A 20,083-nucleotide genomic window follows, 5' to 3' on the forward strand; every position below is an offset into this window, starting at 1 on the left:
ATATTAGTTTATTTTCTCTCAAGGTCTGCCACACTGTGCTCCATTAGTTGGGTGAAAACTTTTTTTCTACCATGCTGCAGTTTGACTCACACTGATCCAGAAACACAATGAAAATCAAAACTTTAAAAGGTTTGTTTGCGTCTTATAAAACAAATTATGAGTTTGGTGTGATGGCAACACAAAGCTGGACAGTAATTCATCGAAATTATTTATTCATTTTCACTGGAATCATGTTATAATGATAAGGCCTTTGTCTTCCTGTTGTTATTTTCTAGTCACTGACTTTAGATTAGAGAATTTGTTTGTGAATTTTTGGTCCAGTACACATTTTACACTGAGCTAATTTCTTCTGGGATATCTATAGATGGCCACAGGGAAAGTAGACAGGTTGTCTTCACAAAAATAGCAAAATTTGTCTTGTTTTCTCAAAGTAGTTTGTGAATGCTTTCAGCAATGCTGACAGGCGTTTCCGAACACCACCCTGTGTTTAAGAACGATGATACAAGAAGGATTTTATAAAGTGTTTCCAGCAGGATCTAGAAAAGCCAGCTGACTTTATTAAAACGCCCAATAATGTTAGTAAATTTAACTGAAAATTTGCTGCAGATGGTGACAGTTAATGCCTAGATATTACAACTGGCAATTTAAAACAATAAACAGCAAGTAAATGAGAGAAACATGAAGCTCACGCTTTTCTACCGCAGTTAAGTTTTTTCTCTTTTCTCTTGATTTAAGCAGACAAAAAGCTAAAGTGCTTTTTAAACATGTGATTACAACATTTTAGCTGGTCTTGTTGGTTCCTGCAGCCCCACGCCCACCCGCTGGTGTAAGCAGTTCTTTTCTCTGACCCAGTAAAGGTTTGGTGCTAGTAGAGCACCAGGCTTTTCAGTGTCACTGCCAGAGCTTTTGGGGTCAGAAGAGAAAGAACTGGTTCTCAGTTACACTTAAAATCCAATCTAGCATTATTACTGTCCCTAATTAATCCATTGTGCTCATTTTAAAAAAGATAAAAAGAGCAAACTGGTATTTGATTGTTACTCTTATCATTGACAGAAACCTTGAGTTGAGCTGTCAGCATCTGTTTAGAAAAACTGAATATTTGTATTTTAGATATTTACCTTCACTTTCTGATAGATATTCTGAAATCCCCCATAACCCAATTCTGTTTTCTCCTCAAAACACCTCCCTCATCCCGTCTTCAACATCATTTCCTCTTGAAATCTTCTTCCTCAGGATGTAGCACAATTTAGCTCCATTTTAATCAGTGCCAGACATGATGTTGTACAATCAGTTTTATATTATGAACCCACTTCTCCTGTACTCCTGGAGAAAAAGGAAAACAGGCTGCTGGCATCTCTATCCTGTTAATTAGGCCACACCACCCGCAGAAGAAGCTGTTACCAGCTGCTGTCGAACAGTCCCAAACCTCTCTCTGCTTCTCGTCTTGAATAGAACAGCTGCAGCTCTCCAGTAGAGAGCGTATCTGTACGGATATTTTGCTCTTGGCCTTCATCCTAACCAGACCCACCGTCCAACAATGGAAGCTGTGTGCAGCTTCATCTCAGCACCGGCATCTGAAGCTGATTACAAATTCTTCATTGTGTGGTAGCGCTTTGCTCTGTTACATTAACTCCCACATGCCGTCTATGTGTCGCCCTCGCCCTCTGACTCTTTGTGTCGCTCGCCCTTTCCAGAGTCAGCTGGCTGACCAAGACCTCTGAGCTGCCAGCATCACATCAGTGCCCTGTTTGGAAACATGCCTGGACCATTTGTGTAATCTTACGGCACAGAAAGGCCATCATTATGATTTTAACTCAAGTCAAAACTTGCATTATACAGTATTTTTTGAAGATGACTAACACTGCAGAGAAAAGAGCAGTTATTACAGGGGCAGTGAACTGAAATCAATGATCATTATGTTGACATGTGCAGTTTAATGTCTGGTTACTATCAATGACTGTTGATTTGAATTCATGAAACAAAAACTAATGGGCTTAAGTCCGAGCTATGTAATACTGCTCCATTTAGGTTAATGAGGGTTTTTACTGCTTCCTGGAACAGTTTTAATGACACAAGTCTAATTGGACTCAGAGATTAAGTCCCTGCATGTCAGGTTAAAGTAGCCATGTACACTGACCTCCAACGTGGTAGAAGAAAGTGATTTCAAGTAGACTATGCATGCTACCATGCTTTGCATTTTCTTATAAATGCATGAAATAAAATCTTAACATGGGCTTTTATAGACACTACTCACAAAACGTTAGGCTTTTTGTATGAAGAATGTATCTAAAATGCACTATGTCCTTTACAGGTTACCTTAATTTGATCCTCTTTAAACTTGTGCATGCACATGTACTACTGTTTAATGTTTAGGTTGTGCAATATGCTTTTCCATAACAAGGTGATTAACCACAAAAAGTCTAAAAGAGGTATCTGAAACATAAATCAACCACTAAATGTTCTAATTCAATGACAGCTTGCATTTAAACAGTCCTTTTCATATTACTGTTCACATTAAAACATAATAAGCCCAAGATGTCACCTATCCCAAGACAAGTTATTGAGACGTTGACATTTTATGCCACGGTTGTTAGCTTTTGTTTCCATAAACTGTTTAATATTAAAGTGAAATTAAATTACCACTGCAGGATTCTATTTGGATACCTTATTTTCATATGTGTAGCATCAACTTTTGACAATTTCAGTTAACCTGGAAGTTCAGTATTCCCTAACTTTTTGTGAGTGTTGAACGTAATGCAAGCACATGGCTGGTTCAACACATTGCATTTCCCTCCACATGTCTAACTTTTAAAAAATATTTTCTTAAGTAAATTCCTTTAAACGTTTGAGGGGCAACAGGTGTGTAAACAAAAGACTACAGAGGACCTCAACAGCTGCTTCCTTAGTGTCTGAAAAGAATAAATTGTGAAGTTTTTCTTATAAGTAAACTTTTTTCTATTAAAGACATATTGGGCGCTAGCTAGCAGCCTGTAAGAATGAGCGGACCTACTGCCATGTCTTTCAGCTTTAGTATTGTAAACCACGTTTTGTGTACACTGACATGATGAATATTATAACAGTTGATACCTGTTAAAGGTTGGCAAATCTTTCCTATCATGCTTCATTTAGTTGGTATTCTGCAGCTTTTTATTTGTCCATAAGTATCACTGTTGGCTATCTGCCATTACTGTTTAATTAAAGCCTTTGTGGCGTGGCCAGCAGAGTGCAGAGTATTTCATCAGACACAAACTGTATTCACAGTCTGGAACACAACAGTGATGCCATGTCCATCAAATTACAAACTTCAAATCACCTTCAGGGGCAGCTGCAAAGTTGCTGATTTGTCTGTGTGCAAATGACTGCAAGTGATATCAGTTTTATACGATATATGTTGATCAATTACCTTATCCAACCAGTCACTTGATCATTGAGAGTTATTTTTATGCTACAAACAGATTGTTTGTACACTTCCATTTGAGTTTTATGGACTTAGCTGACTTGACATTTCTAGGATCTAATATGTATCTTTATCAAGAAGCAATCATGATCTGATGATGCCCGATGTGTTTCATCCTCAAACTTAAATATTATGACTTCACTCTGTCTTGTATAATGCATGAAGACCAGATGTGGATTTTTAGATTATAAAAGCATTTATTTCTATGACAGGCCTTCACTTTTCCTGCTCTGTCTTGCATCTCACATGATTAAACCTTTCTCTTTTTCCATCCCATCAAAGAGTATTTTACTTAAGGGATTTTTCTCTTTATTGTCATCCAAAGGATTGTGGCGGCTCAGCTGTTGCAGCCTCTGAATTATAAAATAGGGCAGAGATTTATTGGGCACAGAGGGTCTTTTTTTGAATGTGTGTAATGTAACAGCTGGAATTAATATATAAAAAAGAGTATACTATAAACAGTATGTCTGTAAGTAAGATTATTTTTGAATTACCACTCTGTTTGAACATGGTCTGATCAGCTAAAACTTTAAAACCATCTGCATCATTTTCCCTTATCTCACCAAAACAGTTCTGACTAGCTGAAGGGTAAACATTTGCTTATAAGAGTCCCATACTATTTGTCATTGGCAGTGGATCCTTTGGGTCCTGGCATTTGGGAGTAAGCCAGTGGAGGTTCAGGTGTTTGTATAAGGTGGTGATGTGTTTTAGGTTGAGTCACAAAGATAATGACTGGCAAGTTGTTGCTGTTCAACTGAATGTGCAGTTAGTTCAGTGAAAGTTGGGCTGCTACCAAAAATATCCCATTATCAGCTGTCACACATCATCAGTAGTAGACTCATATCAGTCTGATATAATGTGTTGCTAATATGAAGCTGTGAAGCCTTCAGTAGCCTTCCAGATTTTCAGTTAACATGAGAGGGTGTTGAAGGAAAATGACCAGCTAAGGACGTACCAGTATCTGATTTTTGGAACAGAAAGCAATGTTTTTTTTTTTTTTGTTTTGTTTTGTTTTTAATTTCCTATACTGACTAATCAGCCAATATACAAAAGAGATTTGAAATGTGCTTATCAAGCACTAGTAGCAAAGCAAAGTAAATTATTGTAACAGTTATCAATTGATTTTTTTTTGTTTTGTTTTGTTTTTATTTTCGCCTTTTATTAACTTATTATTATTGTTATTGTTATTATTATTATATTATTATTATTATTATTAATATTATTAATATTATTATTGTTATTATTTACTATTACTAATGCACTGAGCATAGAACTGAACAGGATCCTTCCCAAATGCATTCGAAATGTTAATTTTCATCTCATTCTTATTAGTTGTTAAACTAGCTTACTGGCCACTTCCTCTCTGTGATAACTAAAACTCTTATTTATGTTCCCCTAATGCACGTAAATATGTACGTCTGTTCCAAACATTGTCAAACATCACTGCCCGCATACTCTAGTTTCTCATTCCAGGTTCTCAGGACCCACTGTCCTGCATGTCTTAGACATGTTCCTACTCCAACACACCTGATACAGATTAATGAACTTTACAAGCCTGTTAACAAGCCATTCATTTAATTTCTGGTGTTAAAACAGGGTTACCTGAAGAAGATCAAGATAATGTATATTCTCAGAAAGAGGCATAAAAAGAGGCTGTGTTCTGTGCAACCATCCACTACTTTGTAGCTCCTTCTTTGTTCCTTTTGCTGGTCGCATGTAAGCTATACTTCACAATGCAGCCTGCATAGTTTCCATTGGTACTGCTCAGTTTGCTACATCAGCAAGCTCTGAAGTCATTATTCTCTCCAAACAGTTCAGCCCTCAGTTTAGTTTAATGTCTAACCAAACAGTTTCATCCCTGAAAGATGAGTCGTACTGGTTTTTTAATGTTATAACTTTCCCCTGAACAAATTTTCAGCATTGTGTCTTGGTCTCGTGCAAGCAACTTAATGCTTACAGTGACGGCTGCTTGCTCGCACCAAAACGGCTGTAATAATAGTTAATTGTTGTGATGGCTGTCAGGTAAAGTGCTACATTAGAGTGCTACTGAAAACAGGATGTGATAAGGGTAGCATGGTGGAAGCTGTTTAGCTATGCTGTCGTCAGGCTGTAGTAGTCCCTACTGGACAAACTCTATTAACCCCACTGGAACATCTTTTTTCTGCATTTGGATTCACTGAACGATGGTCGGGCTCTGCTGCTCATTCTCAGGGTCAAAGTGCTAATAGCATTAAACATGTCGTCAGGCTGGAGCTTTTGTATAGCAACCATACGGCATCAGTGAAACTGTTTAAACATGTCTGCTAAGGTTCAAATAAAACCATAGAAGAAGAAAGGGCCGTTTTAAATTTACATCACGACTTTCCATGTGTAATCTGCTGGTTTGAAATTTGAGGTGATTTGACGTAAGCGGAAGTTTAAAAGTAGGATGATCCTGGTGTAATGGCATTTGAATGTGAGTTGAGAGCCTACTTTAAGCTTTGGCTTGTTATTTAGGTCATGACTGTGTAGAGTCAACAGGGTTGCATTAGGATACAGCTGACTAATAAATCACCTAAGTTAGTGGGCTTTTTCCCCCCATCTTCCCACTCATTGATCAGTCATTTTAAAAAATGCATGCAAAGATAAAAGTCTATTGTTTTTTATAAGGCAGGGAAGTCTCAGAGTACTGAGGGTACTATTGAAATATTCAGTCAGTGAAGAATGTTTTTCTTGACAAGTGACGTTGATTCTAAAAGCCACTCAGGTGGGCCGAGGCTTTGCTTTGCACAGTGAAAGCTGCTGTCTAATGCTGTTAGTACTTATGGATCACTGAAAATTTGGTGGCCTTAATCTCTAATGTACTTCATCAAAATAGACTTTGCCTTAGAGGAGACTGCGGCACAACTTTTACCTCCTCTCATCCCGTTGGCATGAGAGTTAGTTTACATAACAACTTGCTATATTTCACCATCTCATCCCAGCTGACATTTGGTGTTTTTGCCACTAAATATTTACAGATTCATACTCTTATTTGGCTCTTGCAGAGGTATTTTTACTGTCTTAGTACAAATTCTGTCAGATAGTTTTGCTTTTGCTTGAAGGTTTCTGTTGCAGGTGTAAAGCAAATGTCACAGAGCCATTAGGTGGCTTGTGATGTTTGTAGTGACGTTTAAAGCTAAAAGTGGAAGTTTGATTCAGATATTCTTTATGAGATGTGAGATAAGAGTCTTGTCACTTCCCCTCAGAGTGTCTGAAGAAAAAGAAATTCGAGATTAAGAAAGATAGGAAGTTAACAAAGAAAATTATTTTTTGTTTTGTTTTGTTTTCTAAGAAAGTAGATACGAGTCCTTGAGTCTTTTATTAGGTTTTATAGAGTTTCAGCTAATTTAGTTCTAGTACTAGGTTAAATGGTTTGTGTTATAATTGGTAAAATAAATACTAGAAGGGATTATAACAAGTGGTTTGAGTAGTTTTTTTATTATTATTATGAAAACCTGATATTTAAATACACATTCTTATAAAATACTTAAACATGTAGTAAACTGTGGAAAATAGGACTCATGCTGACATGGGTTTTTACTTTGAGGTTGTGGATACTTTATAAAATCCATGTTCAGCAAGTGATAAGTATTACCAAATTAAGTCATAGATCAACAAGATACAAGATGTCCCTGCAGGGTCAGATAGCAGAGAAATGTGGGACAGTGTTTCTGGACTGGCAGACCAGTGTGGTTTTTAAAAAGGGGGACTGGAGGGTTGGGAAAATTCTTCTCAGCCTCCCTGAAAAATATTTCCCGGGTTGCTGGAGTGAAGAAACCAGCAGACAGTCAAACCTCAGATTCAGGAGGAGCAGTGCGGTTATTGTCCTGGTTGTGGAAGATTGCACGTGCTTTTTACCACATAAGGATATTAGAAGGTGCATGGGAGACTACCCTACCAGTCTTCTTTAAAAGGCCTACAACCATGTCCGTTGTAGTGTCGGTCGATGGTGTGGTCCTGCTGGATCTCCAGCAGGCGCTTGGGTTTGTTGTTTCTTAGCTGTTCTTGTACTATTCTTACACTCCTACTTGCACAGTCTGGGGAGGGACTCAGTTAACATTTTACTGCATATTGTGTGTATAATAGAGCATGTGACAAGTAAACATCTTGAATTTTGTTTCTGATTGTAAAACAGCTGGAATGAGGATTGGGACGTCCAAGTTTGAGGTCAAGGTCCTCAGCTGGAAATAGGTGGATAAGCTCACTTCAGAGAGAGTTGATACATCAAATAGTCAAAGTATTTTAGCGTCAAATTCTCATGTTGATGTAGAGACACTGTGAGAGATGGACAGACAGATCGGTGCAGTGATGCAGATATTGGTTTTATTGCAGTGAAGAGAGAGTTGAGTAGGAAGTCCAAGCTGCCATTTTACCAGTCAATCTACATAGCAGCCCTTATGAGCTGTGAGGATTGACCAAAAGAATGAGGTTGGGATTATAATGGAAATTAGTTTCCTCCAAAGGATGGCTGGGATGACCCTTAGGGACCGTGTTAGGAGCTCTGTTATCTGGGAATGGCTCAGAGTATAGTCAAACACTTATTCTCTGTAGAAACAAATTTCTCTGACAGTATATAAAACACATTTCTAGAACTGTGAGCATCAGCATGTTGTTCCGGTTCAGCAGAGGAAGCAGACCATTGATAGGAGGTGTTTGTGATTTCTCTGATTTGCTCTGGGTGTTGTTTGACTCTTATTTTTGTCTAGGTGAGTAATATCAGCTTACCACTGTTTATATTTGGGAAATGTTCAGCCTGGCACCTCTGACTTAATTGCAAGTTTCTCTTGAGACTCTTAATTTTAAAAATGTATTTACACTCCTACACAGTAGATTCCATGACCTAATGTATGGCAGAGAAGGGGGAGAAGGCTTTGTTTAAAAGGTCCTTAAATCTCACTCTTTAAACTTTATAGTCAGATTTTACGTGGCATGTGCCTGCTTTATGCAGTCCTTTTGACCCAAAACAATCCCTCTCCCCAGCTTAGTATTGATTATGTGACATAAACCCAGGTTCAGAGATGAGATGCTGGCACACTGGCACTTAGCTTCGTCTTCAGTGATCATTTACCTCGCTCTCAGTTTCAGATGGGCCCCTTGTGAAAGTGGCTCAAGCTGTTGTCTGGCCTTCCACACTGCGCTGTCCCTCTGCTCTTATTTAGCTCAGAGGATTACTGAGCCAACTTGAGCAGGATTAAAGGAGGAGAAGGAGGGATTCCCTTTGTACAGTGACAGCAGGAAATGGACTGAGGATTGGGTACCATTTCTGTTTAACCTCACACTGTGTCGGCTTATCATTTCAATCCTTTAGCATAGAAAAAAAACTTTGTGGCCAAACGATTTCTAAGTGCTGCTCAGTTTTATGGAGTTCTTTGTTTGTGTTAACAGCAATAAATTGGCCTGTCTAGGTTTCATTTAATTTCACAAGTGGTTTCATTAAAGAGCGTAGCCTGTCACAGCTATCTTATCTAAAAGCCCAATATTTTTGTGGTATTTTAGTTACATTATGATGACAGTTCATATGAGGGAGGTACTTGAATATGGCTGAAGATACCTTGCCAAACCACAATAGTCTGATTTGAAATAACGATTGAACAGCTCTAAGACTGGGTGCCTGCATTGGCCCATAGTCGCTAAGCCGACGCCTCTTCAGGTGATTAAATTAACTAGTCATGTTACTCGTTTTGCCATTCATTAACCAACAAGAGTTTTGTATTTATCTGTTCTTCACTATTTTTACGGAATCCAAACCATTATTTACATAGTAGGGCCTTTTTATGTCAACTACTTCCAACAAGTTGGGGAGATAACACGAGTTTGGTTTCAGTTTCACCCCACATCCACGCCTACTCATCCTCTCTCATGTTTCTGCTCCATTTCCTCCGTCACTCCACTGGCAGGTTATTACTCATTTTTCCCTCCCATTTTTGGTTTTCTTGGTGATTAGCACCAGATGTTAATCACCAGGTTTATTACCACCAAGTGGTAATGAGGGCTACACAGTTGACTGTACGTAGATGGGGCGGCTGAAAATGTCTCATGCTTCTCACAGAGATCAACTTAAAGTTAATCACAATCTTATTTTTTAGATCATTTAATCACATAGCCATAGCTCTATGTGCTCTTCAAAAAATCTGCTGGGATTTTTATGTTTAATATTTACTCTAAATGACCTTTTCAGCTGCAATGCATGGGTTAATCAAAGCAGCTGGTGGTTAATTGCTATCTCATTGAGGAAAATCTTCATAAGCTGTGGCTATCCAGCCAATTCTCTTGGTTTCTAAGTAAATTAGAGTGAGACAAAAAGACTAGATCCAAGCTTTGTTATTGAATTACATCTGACATCCTCCCCTGAGAGCATAATTCACAGTGTACTAAAAGGCTTGAGTGAGGTACAGCATCAACAAATTGGTTTGTTTTGTACTTATCTTGTAACAGGACCGCTGGAAGGGAAGGGGGATTTAGAGACTGTTTGGAAAAGTGGTGTATTACAAAGATTACACCCAGCTTTAATGTGCTTAACTTAGGTTTTCTTGTTTTCCTGCCTAATCCCGTCATGAAAACCATGAAATGTGTCCCTTTTACAGCTTGCACAGACACATGTCTTCTTATCTTTGACCCAAGGGCAAAGGCCACAGTGGATATTTTGGGGTATGAGATCAGGAGAAACTATAAGTGCTCACAGAAGAGCATGCACAGTGGAGCATTGCTGAGGTGAAGCACAACAAATTGGCTCTCATTTAATGTTAATGTTTTCCTGTCCTGTGTGTAATGGAAAAACTTCAGGGAATCATTTAATTTGCTAATCATTTGTGTCACAGTAAGATTGTGCAAACAAGGAACAAAAGTTTTATAAAAGTCATCTCACACTGTGTTGAATAAAATTCCAACTATGACTCTAAAGGGGCGTTCAGAGGAGAAAAAAACACATTTGCCATCTTCGTACAAAGAGGGAAGAAAAATGCAGCTTTTATCTAAACAGAAATGCATCTTCAAATGTTTAACTATTCCCAAAGCTGAAAAGCTGGATATTTAGTGTAGTTTAAGTTTGAACTTTGGACAGGGCCTGGCTTTCTGATCTCTTTTTATTCTATTTTTAATATTAATCAAATCTGGTGATATTGTTCTTTACATCTACCCTCCTTCACAAAATTACCCAATAATGTTTCATCTGGCTTCATGTTTTTCTTCTGCTGATATTGACCTTAAGACACCTATCAAAGGTGTTTTATTGAACCTTCGTGTGAAGATTAGCACCAACTTCCAAACTGCTTTCCTTTTGTTTCATGCTCAGAGGCAGCAGATTGTTAATGGGGACATGCTCCCTTTCAAGCTCATTGATCTTTTTTAACATGCGAGGCTCGTGTTGTTGCACAGTTATCATCAAGGAGGCAGCGTTTCCAAAAGCAACCAGGGGTAGGAACGGATCTCAGTGGAAACATTTATCCTCTCAGTGGTCGTGGACTTGTGAGCTAGCTGGGCCATCACAGTCTTGGAAGGTGATTTCACTAACTGAATTTCCTCCTTGACGTTTCCTGTGGTGAAAGCAGTTGTGATGTTGCCATGAGCAGACAACACTTGGTTTCTAAGGAAACAAGACCTCATTTGCAACACCACAGGCAAATGTTATAGCGACATAGCGACTGTAGACTTTTTTTTTCTTTTCTTTTTTCTGAAAGTGCCGTTAAACTGCAGAGTTTCTGTGGTATCCACTAAACTCTCCCTCGTGTACCGCAGCACCTCCCTTTCTCTGCCTAAATGGTCTAGTGAGCACCTCTGCATGAGCATGTATGAGGAAGTGGAGCACTATTTTTTTTTCTTTGCTTTTTCATATTTAACATTTTTGCACTCAACAGAGGAAATAAGGTTTTGCCTGCTGTCTGCCATCTTTTCATATTACAAAATCACTGAAGCTACAAGAAGGAAAACCAGACCTGTCAAGCTCCGCTGCCTTGTGGAAGCATTTGTATCTTTGCTCATTTCTGTGTTGGTTTGACTGTTAACCGCAAAATGTTTCAGTTGTTATACTTCTGAGAAATATCAGATTGTTCCCACCCCGACATGTAAAGCACTTCACTTTTTTTTTTCCTGTTTACGACACATTATAGGTACTGAGCCCCACCTCACAAATCTGTGAGTCATTTCCTTTATGTGGAGAATAAACTACTACGTGAACGAGGCTGCATTTATATGACTGTTGACTCCCTTCCTTTGTGGGTGGTCAGGGCAGGAAGCAGGCCATGAATTTACTCTTGGCACCAGCAGGGAGACACAAAGCTTAGTCACAGTTTCCATGCTTCATTAAGTGGCCGCTCCCGGCATCTGAACATCTTACTGGAGATGCTGATAGCCGTGATGTTCAGGAACAGGCGACAGGAAGAGGAAGCATAGTTTGCAACGATTATTTCATTGTATTTAACTGGTAATTTTACACTGGCATTTCTTTTTCTTTCCATCTAAGAGTGGTCAAATATAGATTCTGATGTGGTTTATCGCTTTACAGATGGTCCAATAATAAAAGACTTCACAGAGAAATTTGCCTCTCATATTGAGCTTTGAGTTTTCATCCTCTGCCTGCAGTCTGAGTCACAGGGTTGAACTGACGCCCTGCTGACAGCGCTCTAATTACGATTTTTGATCTAGCTACACATTTTATCTCCAGCAGCCCACAGACGGTGACAAAAGAACTGCTTTCCTTTGTTAGGTGTCTTCCTCACAGTATTTATCTGTTTAGTTGGTGCCAGCTTGAGAAGAATAAACCACATGAGCGTAACCAACAGAGTCTCTGTGTGCTGCATCTGCTGAACTCGCCTTGTGGTTTAAACTGGTTGATCTGATCTTCTATGGCAGCCAAAACGCTTCTCTGTTTGTTGCCATTTTCACACTGAACCTCCTGCGAAAGGCCACCTAAACCTGAGCTGAAATGAAAGCAAGTCTTGCAGACCATTTTTTTGTTTTATAATTGAATGTTTGGGGTTTTTGGATTATTGGACAGACAAAGCGGGACATCTGGAGATGTCATTGTTTGCACTTGTCAGTGTGGTTTTGGGACATACTGAACTTTGATTAAATGTTTGATGTTAGCTTATGTGTATCGACAAGGTTTAACATAAAGGTCCCTTTCATCATGTGGACACAGGATCGCTGTGGGAGTTCTGTGCTGTGCTCCAGCGTGCTGGATCCTTCAAATTCTGTGGTTTCTGGATGGGGCCTCAGTGAATCGGACTTGTTTTGGTGCATCCGCATGATGCTCACTCTTTATAGCTTTCTAGGTCATCACCGCAGGCTTTTTGTTTTGGTCCTTGAGTTGTTTCTGAGCAGGATTTTTTTAAATGTATTAGGGCTGTTTGTCCTTCTGGAGGAGACCGCTATCACCCTGGGAGTGTCATTGCTGCAGGTGGCCTGTTCTGCTGAAGTGTTTTTTGGGTGGTATCAGCATAAGCTGCAGCCACAGTGCTGATTTTTGCATTGTCACCATATTATCAATGCTAAATTTGGTGACTTTAGGGATTTTTTTTCAAGAGAGCGTATATCAGAAAGCAAACATCAAAGCTGATCCTTGTCTCTGCTGCAGGAATCCTCTTCTCTACCCTGGTGTTCGGACCTGCCTGTGGCTTCATCCTTGGCTCCGTCTGCACTAAATTCTATGTGGACGCTGTCTTCATTGACGCCAGTGAGTTTAATTTCCTGTAGAGTTTTCCTTTTTATTTGTAAATCTGGTTTATTGACTCATTCTGCGCCTCTCCACAGGTCAGCTGAGCATCACTCCAGACGACCCACGGTGGATTGGGGCCTGGTGGGCAGGCTTCCTCCTGTGTGGTGCCTTACTCTTTTGCTCAGCTCTCTTGATGTTCGGCTTCCCTCAGTCACTCCCGACGAAGGAGAGAGACGAGGGCACCGACAGCGAGCAGGTTATGCTACCTCCTTCTCTCAGCCCAGACTGTGAGACTCCAAAGCCCAGCAATGGAGTTGTACTCAGCCATGAACCTGCTAACAGCCCCACCTGCTGTCAGCAGCTGAGAGGTGAGCGTTCAAGATCCTCAATAGCAATGCAGTGTTTTTATAGATGAACATTAATTCCTATGAAAACATGCTTCTTTTATTTATTTTTGTCACTTGCATTTCTCAGATGTGAAGAAATTTGTATTTAAGTGCAAGATAAACAACATAATAATCCTAAATGAATCATTAGGATTTGCTCAGGTGTCTCTGTTCAGCATAAAGGCATGAGGTAATAATTAGGATCTCCCTGATTTATGACTGAAGTGAGTTGTTTGCATCATCAGTTATCCCCAAGGTGACCAAGCACCTGCTGTCGAACCCAGTGTTCACCTGCATCATCCTGGCGGCCTGTATGGAGATCGCTGTCGTGGCCGGCTTTGCTGCCTTCTTAGGGAAATACCTGGAGCAGCAGTTTAACCTCACTACCTCCTCAGCAAACCAGCTGTTAGGTCTGTCATCAGAGCAAACATCACACATGCCTGTTCACATGTTCATACCTGTGTAACAAACATGTTTTGGCCTTTGTGGTTAAGGTATGACAGCCATTCCATGTGCGTGTCTGGGGATCTTCATGGGCGGCCTGCTGGTGAAGAAGCTGAACCTTTCAGCGTTGGGAGCCATCCGCATGGCCATGTTGGTCAACCTGGTCTCCACCGCCTGTTACATCTCCTTCCTGTTCCTGGGATGTGATACGGGTCCTGTTGCTGGAGTGACAGTCAAATACGGCAACGAGTAAGAAAGAAACTCAGCTTCCTTATTTAAACTAAGTACTATTAGGGCTGTCATTTTCAACAAAGACTAACTTCATTCTTGAGATAAAACAAGATAAACAATCACTGTGCAGGACTCTAAATACAATTTTGAGTAATAACTCATCAAAAAATAATTTAGGTGCTGAACCAAAGTTTGTGAAACCTTAAATTTAATCTTAGAAAATCTTAGAAAAACTAAAACACACACAAATGTTTTTTAGATTTGTTTCTTAAGTCTGGTTAAAATTTTTTAATCACTATTCATCATGTTGTTAGCCCTGCAATGGACTGGCAACCTGCCCAGGGTGAACACCCTGCAGCTTGCCAGCTGATTGCTGGAACAGATTCCAGCTTCACGTGACCCTAAACTGGAATAAGCAGGATCGAAAATAAATGAATAAAATATTCAGTTAATCTACAATTCAAAATTTTCTCTTAAAAATTCAGATTATGACAATAAGCAGAAGGAGATAAAGTGATATCTGGTCCATAACAAGGTGATCACATTTAGCCTGTACAAAGGTTGTTTGACAAAAATCTTTTAAACGTAATATCTTAAAATAAAAAAATTTTCGTGGTAATTTTGTGCAACAACACACGTTTGTTTCCTCGTGTGGGAACGTCGACAGACAGACCTGTGCTTTGTCTGTGTAACCAGAGTCAGTGAGGAAAAAATGCATGATAAAATAACTGCTGTTAAAGCATCAACATGCCCAGCCATATTTTAAATAGTCTACAGAATGTTAGAGTAAAGCATTTTTAACTTTTAAATAGTTTTTGTCTACATTTTGTAAGCCAGGGTGGATCAGCCAGCAGCAGCTTTGTGTGGGCCTGTTTCATTGTGGTGCAGAGGCAAAACACCTCCTGCTCTGACTCCAGCAGGGAGGAGAAAAGTTGTTAAATTTGTTGTTAGGGGCTTAAAAGTGACCGGCTCTGTCCCTACTTGCACAGGTGCATGTGCTGTCAAAAAGCGGCATCACTCATATTTCACATGGACAAACTTTCACAAGCACATGGTATTTCAAGCCTTTCTTTGACTTTGTGAGGTTTGAGAATGTGACTACTCAGGATATCACCTGATCATTGAGCTGTAGCTTTATGCTTGTCTCAAAATGTCATCTCAAAGTAACTTCCTGGACAACTGTTATGTGATGATATTCCAGTTTGGCAACATGTGCAGCTATATGGACTTATAGAATAAAATGTGTAATTATCCCAATAAGATTTATGTTTGGTCATAAGGGCTAAAAGATCCAATGAATGAATGCAGTTCATGCATTTCACAACATTAGAGCAACTAAAAGTAAAACAGCTACTGTGACCAAAAGACTTTATTGGAGACGACCTGCATACAGTCCAAATGTAAAAATAAAAATTCTGGTCACCTCTGTTCACTGGGGCACGGTCCATTTTCTTTTTATACAAATGACTTTGTGTCATCTCCGTGAGTCTATAAAAAGATTTTCTATTCAGAGTGGCCTGGTATTCCTGAAGGCTGAATGTGAAGGCATCACTGAGTCACATCAAACCAATAACAGAGCAAAACTGTCACAAACCAGGACTTGTCACTGACGTTCATATTGATTAACTGGTCAACTATGACTTCAATACAGTACAGCTTTTATTTAACATTAGTTTTAGTTTCTTAATGGTTTGTGTCCTGCTTATAGTAATTAGTAAATAAATAAGATCAGCATTCTAAATAGTTCATAATTAGATAACTTCTTGTGTCACAATTCAATCTGTTGCAACATTGATTATTCACTCAGTTCACCAAAAAACGAAGTGCCACAGTTTGTTTAATAACTGAATCATTTATGTGATATTTGAAACCATGTTCATGCCTTCCAGCTTCTGAAATCCTTGTAAAACAGGCAGTGATTTTATCAATCAATCAGGAAAGTAACCAATGGGCTCATCCATAATGAATGTGACCCCTAACTGCAACAATTTTCATTGATGTTTTAGACGCTATCATCAGAAACCTGAGCAAAATCAGAGATGAAATAACTGATCTTTTTATACAAGTTTGTATCAGTCAGTTACTCTGTGTGTAACTAAACCCACCTTTGGTTTTTATTACATGAGGAGGTCCCTTTAGTTTACATTATTAAGATTAGTTAATGGCAGGCCTAAATCCACAAAACTATCATTTCCCCTTTGTTTTAACTCAATCTTCTGCATCATAGTTGCACATCAGTTTTCAATCATGTATTTTTAATAGTATTTAAATTCAGTCTGATTGTTTTATGTCTTGTTATGTCAGTAATGCAGCAGTGTATGTCTGTACAGTAACCTTTGTCTTCTTGATGGCTTGAACTTAACCTTCTCCAGAGCAGGTTAGCAATGCATTGCTGTTTCCATGGAGATGTTGAAAATGAAGCAGAAATCTTGTCAAAATGGACCAAGAACACATCTTTGGTTTTGTGTAGTTGTTACACCGAGGAAAAGTCAGGGTTTCTTGCTGTGTTTCTGTTCAGGACGCTGCAGGTGGGAAGTAAACCAGAGGCTCAGTGCAACAGTCACTGCAACTGCTTCACCTCCTCCATCAGCCCCGTGTGTGGCTCCAATGGTGTTACCTACCTGTCCGCCTGCTTCGCCGGCTGCACCCAGAGAGAGATCACACCCATCACATCAAACATCTCTCAGGTCTGGAAGTGTGGATTGTAGTTGTGTTTGTACCAAGTTTGGACAACAGTTACTGAACAGTGCAAGCTTGAGTTTTAAATGCTCTGTCTCAGTATATCATAGTTGCGTCCTCAGGAAGCATGTCAGATAATCAAGTGTTTCTGTGTTTGTTTAAAGCTCCTTACATTTATGTCTTCCATACTCATGAATTTAGAGATTTTTTTTTGTCTGGATTTTTCCACAGCTGCATTTGTCATATTTTTTTCGAGTGTAGATACACAGTGAAGTACAGAGCACTATTTCAGCTAATATTCTTCTGCTTACAGAACCTGACTGGATGTGCTTGTATATCGACTGAAAGTGGGCCTCCCACTGCAGTTCCAGGGAAATGCCCCATGCCAGGCTGCCCGGAGGTTTTCCTCATCTTTCTGTGTGTGATCTGTGTCTGCAGCCTGGTGGGGGCCATGGCCCAGACTCCTTCTGTCATCGTTCTTATCAGGTCTTGGCTTATTTTTATTGGATTAAGTGTGGTCAGTCACACAATACATGTGATAACTAAAACATGTCTTTTTCTTTCTTTTTCCTCTTAAAGGACTGTAAGCCCTGAACTGAAGTCATACGCTCTTGGAGTCCTTTTCCTTTTGCTGCGGCTCCTCGGTAATAATTTGTACACACACACACATTTGCAGAGTTCTTGTTATGACTGCAGAAATGTGGAGGTTTACTGGAGCTCGCTGTGAGTCTTGGTTATAAAGATACTGCATGTTAGTGTGTATATGCCAACATATCAGTCGGATCAGCCTTACACCATTAACACTGGTGACCCTGTAAATCCAAGAGGTGAACAAAGTCACACAATGCAAAGCTCTGAATCAGATTAACTGGAGACATAAACAATTACTGTATTAATTATGCTAATTTCTGTATTAAAAAGGTATTTACTCATTTTTTTTATTTCTGTTTTCCAGGATTTATTCCCCCTCCTCTGATCTTTGGTGCTGGGATCGACTCTACTTGTCTTTTCTGGAGCTCAGACTGTGGTGGCAATAAGGGCGCCTGCCTGCTGTACGACAACGTCGCCTACAGGCATCTCTACATTAGCTTCGCCATCATTCTCAAGGGCATGGCCTTCCTCCTCTACACCACCACGTGGTACTGCTTGCGCAGGAACTACAAGAAATACATCAAAGGTCACGAGGGCCACATGACGCAGACTGAATTTTACCCATCTCTCAGCGACGGCCCCAAACTCGTGGACAGGACAAAGTTTATATATAACCTAGAGGACCATGAGTTTTGTGAAAACATGGAGTCCGTTTTATGAGGATGGTGAAGAAGGACATTCACGTTCCCACTTAGAGATATTTTATTTTCCTGAAAGGATTAAAGACCTGCTCAGGTCAAAGGAGTGGTGCTCTGCACTGCGCTCCATATACTTTTCCAAAGGGTCCATTGTAGTCTGTCGTCAGCAAGATGTTGTCCAGTGTTGCCAGTGAATTCCTGTGTTGACTTGTTGGTAGAGGGCAACTTCAGCCAACTCTGGCTCAGTCCTAGTTCTTCATTAGTGGGTGGACATGATGCTATAACAGCTATAGTTGCCATATTGTTTAGGTCTGTCATGACACTGTATGAACAACAGGATCCTCTTTGTCAGCACTGTGTGTTCCGTCTGTCACTCTCAATACTGAAACTTTTATGATTTGAAACATGTTTGGGTGGTTCTTCAGTTGTTTAAAAGTTGCCAAGTGTTTACAACCTAATAGTTTATCAGTCACTGCATTTTACTTCAGTGCAGGAAGGTTTCTTATAAAAGTGAGACCAGAAGCGCCCAGACCGGGTTATTATAGTGGCCTATTAGATGTTTCACTTTCTTGTTCTCTTGCTGGATGGTAGACACTGTTTTTGATACTTGCTTAGACTAGACTGTGAGGTCTTGTCTCATAGGTGCAAATGTGCAATTCGTATCAGAAATGTCTGTGTTTATGACTAGACGTGTGTCAGAGGGCAGGTTTATGTTTCACTGTTTGTTTCTTTTCCACGTTTGTTTTTACATCTGCAGAGTGTACTCAGCCTAATATGTCTTAATAAGGGATTAATTAAATAGTAATGTTAATTATTGTTTCTTTTGGCTTCTGCACTAAGTGGAGGAGCAAAGAAGAAAATCAGAAGTAATCATTTTTATGTGTCAAGACTGACGTTAATGAGACGTTAATAATAGAAGTAACTTGTTTGTTTCATTAGGCCCAGGATGTTTGGTTAGATTGACCTTAAAAAGGACATTACAAATCATATATAGCATAATTGTTGGGGATTTATGTGTGTGTCATGTCACAGAAGATTTTGGAGTATGCATAGCGATTAAAGTGGTATGTTGCATTATTGTGGGCAAAAGGAAAAGAAACACAATCTGTGTCTTCAAACTAGACCTGTCTTTAATATTTGACATAAAGGTTAAAGAAACAAACCAGGAGACTGTGTGTGCAAAATTAACAGCACTGGATGTGTTCCTGTATTTGAACATGACTCTGCACACATCACGCTACTCTCTACAGTTACAGTTTTGACATTGTCCCTTTTCTTACACTTTTTGTATGGCAACATATCATTTATTTTACTCTGAAAATAAATTATTTTTCAGAAAAAAATCGTTTGAATTTGTGTTTGTTGTATTAGGGGAGTTGTGTTCACTGTTCACTTATGGTGCCATGTTTCAGGTTTGTTCCTTCAAAAACAACCTATGCATAAGATTAAATAATATTGAATAACATTTTTAAAAATGACATTGCACAGGAAACCCAATGATAACATGGAATAATACTGTAAACTGTCACAGATCCAGAAGAAACCCGTGTTTAATGATGAATATACGCCTTAAAAAGGATCCACATGAGTGTATAAAATAGTTTTAATCAGAATTTTAAAAGTAAAATAATGCACATATGTGGGCAGACAATGATAATAAAATAAAAATAATCCCTCCTTTGTCACAGCCAGCGGTCTGCACCCTTCAGCAGGAACCCACCTGAAGTTCAGCCCAGCAGGCAACCAAATCAGTCACATCGGCCGCAACTCAGGAAATTTATTGCACACCCTGAAATGATGGCAAAAAAAAGGCCCAAAAATCTTCTGAAACTTCCCCATGGAGTATTACAGTGAATATCTTATTTTCTCCACATATTCCACCACAGAAGCAGCATCCCTCCGCCTACAGAGGGCAGCACATCTG

General features: G+C 39.4%; 1 protein-coding gene across 1 annotated transcript in view; it reads left to right on the plus strand.

Annotated features, from left to right (window-relative positions):
* slco3a1 (solute carrier organic anion transporter family, member 3A1) overlaps positions 1–19,502 on the plus strand; it is a 36,136-nt gene extending 16,634 nt beyond the window's left edge. The window contains exons 3-10 of the mRNA XM_041997863.1: positions 13,050–13,148; positions 13,226–13,498; positions 13,762–13,926; positions 14,011–14,209; positions 16,710–16,878; positions 17,184–17,356; positions 17,450–17,514; positions 17,826–19,502. Of these exons, the coding sequence (XP_041853797.1) occupies positions 13,050–13,148; positions 13,226–13,498; positions 13,762–13,926; positions 14,011–14,209; positions 16,710–16,878; positions 17,184–17,356; positions 17,450–17,514; positions 17,826–18,181 (1,499 nt within the window). The 3' untranslated portion in view covers positions 18,182–19,502. The remainder of the gene's footprint in view (positions 1–13,049; positions 13,149–13,225; positions 13,499–13,761; positions 13,927–14,010; positions 14,210–16,709; positions 16,879–17,183; positions 17,357–17,449; positions 17,515–17,825) is intronic.
* The last annotated feature ends 581 nt before the right edge of the window (positions 19,503–20,083 follow it).

Source organism: Melanotaenia boesemani, chromosome 10, assembly GCF_017639745.1.
Source record: "Melanotaenia boesemani isolate fMelBoe1 chromosome 10, fMelBoe1.pri, whole genome shotgun sequence".
NCBI lineage: Eukaryota > Metazoa > Chordata > Actinopteri > Atheriniformes > Melanotaeniidae > Melanotaenia > Melanotaenia boesemani.